The 6189-nt window shown below is 50.0% G+C and overlaps 2 protein-coding genes across 2 annotated transcripts in view; both read right to left on the reverse strand.

Moving 5' to 3' along the window:
* ENO2 (enolase 2 (gamma, neuronal)) overlaps positions 1-397 on the reverse strand; it is a 9945-nt gene extending 9548 nt beyond the window's left edge. The window contains exon 1 of the mRNA XM_009998482.1: positions 221-397. The gene's annotated coding sequence lies outside the window, so the exon portion shown is untranslated. The remainder of the gene's footprint in view (positions 1-220) is intronic.
* Positions 398-892: 495 nt separating this feature from the next.
* Positions 893-6189, reverse strand: part of LRRC23 (leucine rich repeat containing 23) — a 5567-nt gene continuing 270 nt past the window's right edge. The window contains exons 2-8 of the mRNA XM_009998924.1: positions 6126-6182; positions 5943-6055; positions 4882-5135; positions 4654-4784; positions 2083-2219; positions 1233-1485; positions 893-931 (exon numbers count right to left, since the gene is read on the reverse strand). Coding sequence (XP_009997226.1) covers positions 893-931; positions 1233-1485; positions 2083-2219; positions 4654-4784; positions 4882-5135; positions 5943-6055; positions 6126-6182 — 984 coding nt within the window. The remainder of the gene's footprint in view (positions 932-1232; positions 1486-2082; positions 2220-4653; positions 4785-4881; positions 5136-5942; positions 6056-6125; positions 6183-6189) is intronic.

Raw genomic sequence — 6189 nt, forward strand, 5'->3', positions numbered from 1 at the left:
AAATAAAAAAACGGAAGGAAAGGGGGGGGGGGGGGGGGGGAGAGGAGAAAGAGGTGGGAGGAGCAGGGGGAGGAAGTGAGGGGAGTTCAGTTGTCAATGCCGCTCAGCGTGGTCCTTCTCCGCAGGGACCCCAAAGTGCGAGTGGGGCTTGGAGGGCACATGGTGGGGAGCAGAAACACGCATGAAGTGTGGGGGGTGATGGCCGTGGGGAGACACTTACCTTCCTCTTACCTCACCAGGGGTGAAGGAGAGATTGAGAAAGTGCTGGTAGAAAGGAGAGAGGATGAAGCTCAGGAGGGATGCAGGACCTCAAGGGGAGATGATGTGTCCTCTAAGCCAACGGCGGCGGCAGCAGCAGGATGGAGACGCCCCTGATAGGGCCGGGACAGCAGCATGTGACCCGGAGCTGCGATGAGTCAGGATTTAGCAAAGCTTTACAAACAGCACGTAGAGGATGGAGAGAGAAAGAGAGAGAGAGAGACAGACAAGGGATAGGCACAGACAGATGAGGGTGAGAGCGCCCGGGAATAGGAGTGGGTGTGCAGGATAAACAATCTCAGTCATTCCAGGCTCATTAATTATTTTTATTCAAATCAGAAAATCTTGTCGAATTTTTGGGAGCCATAAAGTGAACCACAGAACCTGTAACCTTCCTTTTTTACCTTTTCCCTCTCGGGCCTATTGAGAATAGAGCACACGAGTGCAGCGACTGCAAAAACACTGCATTACCTCAGGGCACCTTCCAGGACTAGGATGGGTAGCCCTCCTCTCCAGGGGTAAAATGAGGTGAAAGTAGCTCTGCTATCTGCAGTTCTCACTATCCCAGCTGCACATGCAGGGGAAGAAATTCCCAAATCTTGGCTGGCTCTGGAACAGGTGTTAAAAACAGGAGTCACTCGGTCACATCATCCTGGGGAGGTTCTTCAGTTTCCTGCAAAAGGAAAGAGCTGGAAGTTAAATGATTCCATGCCCACGTTCTTTTCCCCTTTCACCATCCAGTTCTGCTAGTGGAGGCCAGGAATGGCAACCCAGTTGCCATGTTTGCCATCACACAATCAGGCTGTGAAGCCCAGACTCAGTCTCAGTCTCCTCTGCCCTTGGGACTGAAGTCCCTCAGTCTTCATGTAACCTAGATGAGGAGAGGCTTGATCAGTGTGTTTGATTCTCTCCTTCTCCCTCTGCCATGCTCTTCTCACCTTTTCTTCTTCCTTCTCTTCTTCCTCTTCTTCTTCCTTTTCTTCTTCCTTTTCTACTTCCTTTTCTTCTTCCTTTTCTTGTCTTTCTTGGCGGACTCTCTGTGCCTCTTCCTGCTCATCTGGCTCAAACAATTCCTTGTCGAGGCGCTGCAGGTTTGGCAGCTGGACCAGGACCTCCAGTCGGTAGTTGGTTTCTTCAGAGCATGGATTGTCCAACAGCACCAGTGCCTGCAGCACTGGGAGGACCTGCAGTTTTTTTACCTCCTGAAGGCTACTGATCTTATTGTTCCTGAAGAAGAGGAAGCACAGAGAGCAAGGAAAAGAGACACATACAAGTAGTGAGGTCCCTTTGGAACAATAAGCTGACACGGCAGACCAAGGAAACTTCCCAGAGTGAGAGACTGTAGACCTTAGACCACAGATCTGTGACCTAGGATCCAGGTCTGTCTGCAGCTGCCCAGAATGAGGGACAAAAAAGGACATCTCTGGATTTCTCTGTGCTCAAACAGCCCTTTGAATGGTGTGCTGTCACCACCAAACACTGTGTGTGGCAAATGCCGGGAATTAAAGGGCACTTGCTGTCATGTCCATGAGACACAGAACATGCAGAAAGGGATCCAAAGGAGTTGTGGCAAGGAATAAAAAGTATGAGGTGGGGTGTGAGAGTAAGTGGAGAGGCAGATCTTTTCTGAGCAGCTCAGGAAAGGCCCTGGGCTGTTTTATTCCCAGACAGCTGAGCACTAAACAGCTGTTAAGGACGGTAAGGATCAGCCCATTCTCACCAGGTCTTTAACTTCCAGAGGAATCAGAAAACCCTAAGGACCTAAATGGGAGTACAGCCTAATGAAGGAGTCTCTGGTCCTGACACAGAGCAGGGAAGACCCACCGTAGGTTAAGGTACCGCAGACACTTCATGCCACTACAGAATCCATCCAGGGTCTCAAGCTGGTTGTCACGCAAGTGCAGGGTTGTCAGCTGTTCTAGCCCCTCCAGGCCTTCCAGGCTGCGAATGACATTCTGGGCCTGAGCCCCAGGGAGACAGGAAGAGCAAAGGAAAAAAGGTACATGCAGGAGAGGGAAGAACAGTTATTTCCAGCCTTTAAAGCTCTTTCTACCCTTCAGACTCCCTACCACTCGCGGCTCAGCCTTCTCTGAAGCTACATCAGGTTGCTCTGGTCTTGCCCAAATGGGTTCCAAGTACCCAGATTCAAGGAACAAGAGTTTGCTGGAAAAGTGTTTCCTGTGCCATCACTTGGTGACTGAGCCAAAACCACCCCCGAAAAATACTCCACTGCCTTTTTTACAGCACCCCCTTCCATGGCAGTGCCAAACCTGAGTCCCTAAAGCCTCAGAGAGCAACAGTGTGGAGGGAAAAACAAAGGCTTGAGCCTGAAATGAGTATTTAAAGGATGAATAACCAGCCCCTCTCAGTCACACAGTTCATGTAGCACAGGAACCTTCCAGTGTCAGCTGCTTTTCTTGTGGGAGAATCCACTACCAATAGCTGTTATCCATCCATAGGTGCACCTTTTTTGCAAAAAACCTGACAATTGTATAGCAGGAAGAATGTGTCTTCTCAGTCCCAAGCTCCCCATAACTGCATTTCGTTCACTTCACTGCTGTGTGAGTTATGAGGCAGGGAAGTATGAAGCTCTGAATTTCAGCAATAATTTCACAGCAGGATTCCAGCTGGAAAAGACCACTAGAGGCCTCCTACCCAAGGCTGGGCTCACTGCAGTGCTAACCCCAGTGCTGGGGTGGGCTGCTCACTGCCTTGTGCAGCCCAAGTTTGGAACATTTCAGGTAATTACAAGCTCCTGCCACGTTCTCCAGCCTGGAATTGCACAGGGCTTTCCGTGAGGTTGTGAATCAGGGCTGCAGTCCCTAAGGACACAGATACCTGCACGGGAAACAGGAAGAGAGGTGCTGTTGTGCCCTCTGCTCCTTGTTGGTACTCAGGAAGTGATGTGGCCTGAGACTAGTGAAAGGGCCACAAGCTGAACTGGTGGGACATAAGAACAGGGACACTCAGGAAATGGACATTTTGTGGGAAAGAAGGAGTCTAATAAAAAATGGACAAGGAAAAGTCTGGACCTGCTGGGATAATAATAAATAAAGAGGGTAACACAAGGGGAAGAAGAGGAAAGGCAGAGATGTAGCGTAGATTGTGTGAACAGATTTAACAGCTTCCTCAAGTAATACCAATATTTTTATTCAGAAAGGAAGGCAGACTGGGAGAGACACCCCCTCCCTTCTCCAAAACTATTTAGTGGGTAAGCAGACATAGGAGACAAATCCAAGCCCCAAACCTTCCTGATAAATGAGCCAGTTGTTCTAATTTTAATAATAATGTCTTGCAATTTGTCCATTTAACATGTGTAACTCAGAAATTCCTCAGTCATGCCAGGAAGCTTATTTAAATATTTTAAATAAATTAATACATTTATAGGTGCTGTATTTGCTTCCCTTCAATCATTCACTAAAGTGACTGGCCTTCCTTTGAAATTGTGTAGTGTATCCAGTGACTTTTGTCCCCTCCCTGGAAGTGTGCAAGGCCAAGTTGAAGCTCTGAGCAAGCTGGTCTAGTGGGAGGTGTCCCTGCCCATGCAGAGCTAGATGATCTTCAGATCCCTTTCTGCCCAAACCATTCTATGATTCTATGACTTCTGTACTTCCCTTCTTCCAGCATCTCTAGTCCTAAAATCTCAGTTTTCTACCAGGAATTTGCAGGCAATCTCAGCAAACACTCTCCTCAATGTTTTCTGTCAGGTTGTCTTGATGAAAAGAAACCATAGCGCTTTTCTAAGCCTTCATCATCTTTAATTGCTTTTAAAGAGGTGTGATGCATGGGACTAAGCCATATGTACTTTCTTCACTTGCATCTCTAGGAGTAAATGCTCACTGAAACAATTGTTTATGGTATTAGGAAATTGCTTCTCCCGTCTTAGTTTCACTGTCATGTTCAATCAGGGTGTTTTGTTGTTGTTGGTTGGTTTTTTTGGCAGCTGAAGGTGTGAATCATATAATTGTGCTGGTTTTAAACCAGCATTTGATTCTCCTCATTAGAAAGGAAACAGAGGTGTCACCTCCCCATCACCCAGAGCAAACATGTTGTCTTCCCCACTGACCTCTGGGGCTTCCAGGACATATGGAATACAGGCTTGCCTAGCACTGCCAGAAAAGAATACCACTCTCTGCAGACCAACTACTGGCCAGTGGCTACTGCCTCAACACTCTCTGGGCAGACAGCTAGAAGGAACTACCCAAAAGAATCAACTTTGTCTCTTTAGTGCTCTGAAATCTGTTCCTCTCTTGGGCTGGGAAGACTGAACTGAAGAGGCTAGCATGAACATTTTGCTGCTTTGAAGGAGGCAGCACCACTCTTCCACCTCAGACTGAAGGTTGTACAGGGTGTACAGCAGCTATTTCCCACTCCCCAGGCTGGCTGGTCCCTTACCAGATAGAGATTCTCGAGTTTGGGAAGGCTGAGCCCTGCTGTGTTCTCTATCCTGTTTCCTCGCAGCTCCAGGATTTGCAGGCTCAACAACTGCCCATGGCTGAGGCCCAGCACTGTCTTAATTTTATTTCCTGAGTTATGAGATGAGGAAGAAATGATGAGAGAGTTAATCCCACCCAAAGAGAGTGTCCTAGAGGCACAAGAAGGAAGAGAGGTGGGGTGTCTCACCTTGCAGGCTGAGGTTGACTAAGCGGGGGTGGGTAATGCCCTCCAGATCCTTGATGCGGTTCTGAGAAAAGCTGATGATCTGCAGGTAGGGCAGCTCCTGCATGCAGGCACTGGTAAGCAGATTCCCATCCACCTTCAGCCAGAGCAGGTGGGTGAGGTTGCTCAGTGGAGACAAATCTTTCAGCTTGTTCTCGGACAAATCCACGTACCGCAGGTGAATGAAGCACTCCAGCAGGCTGATGTCTGTCAAGTCCCTGGGGCAGGGAGGATGGGGATTAAAGTTCTCACCTATTATTGCCCCCTGCTACCAGCTTTCAGTTTGCTCCTCAGCACTGCTGGTGGGAGGGCATCTTCCTCTCCCACTTCCCTGTGGGAAGTCCTAGGAAGGCTTGCTGGAGGGAAGGAAGAAAATGGCAGGTGAGAGGGACAGGCCAAATAGTCTGTTAACATGGTGGAGTGGTAATATTGGACTTGCTTTCCTAGCACAGGGAGTGTTTATTCACATTGAATTGTATCTTTCAGAAGAGGGTGAGTTGGGGGAAGTGGGTGTCTGTTAAGACAGCAGTGGCACCACCAAGGAGTGTGTGGAAGGACCTTCCTAGTGGGGAAAAAGCAGTCTGAGATCCCTGCGAGGCTGCTGAAAGAGACGGCCTTGCTGAGGCCTGTTAGGTCTAAGGTTATGCAGCAGTACTGATGAGGCTGAGGCTCCAAACTGTCCCCAGAGGTGCAGACCTTAAAGGGTAGCAGTTAAGAGGAGAGATGCTTCATGGGTATTTTTCAACAGGCCACCTTGTTCAGGTCCACCTAGGAGATCACAGCCCAGAGGGATGGCCAGGGTCCTCCCAGGCTAGAGGGACAGTGATGTTCCCACCAGCGTGTCGGGCTGTGGTGGGTGCAGTTGCACAGCTCAGAGCTGAGGATGGACAGGTGATGCTGAGGCACAGACTGGAAGCCGGACAGCTGGAGAGCACGGCTTGGAAAATGCTCCAGCTGATCAGCAGTGGTCTTATGGCAGAACCGCTTCATGGGGGCGAGGCCTCCTCCTGGGGCTGCACACTCACTTGCTTTTGGCTTCGAATTTCGCGTAGGCGTGGGCCAGCCCGTTGCTGGTCTTACAGAGGAGCGAGAGGCCCTCCTTCAGCCCCTCCTCCGTCAGGGGACACGGATCCGGCACCTGGGGGAGAAGCAGAGAGCACAACGCCAGGGCTGGCCTATCCCCAGCCCGAGGGCGCCACAGGCCCCGCGCTCACCTCCTCTTCCTCCTCCTGCTCTGACGGCGCCTTCTCCTCTTCCTCCCCCTCCTGCCCC

Source organism: Chaetura pelagica, unplaced genomic scaffold (genome assembly GCF_000747805.2).
Source record: "Chaetura pelagica isolate M959 unplaced genomic scaffold, ChaPel_1.0 scaffold120, whole genome shotgun sequence".
Taxonomy (NCBI): Eukaryota; Metazoa; Chordata; class Aves; order Apodiformes; family Apodidae; genus Chaetura; species Chaetura pelagica.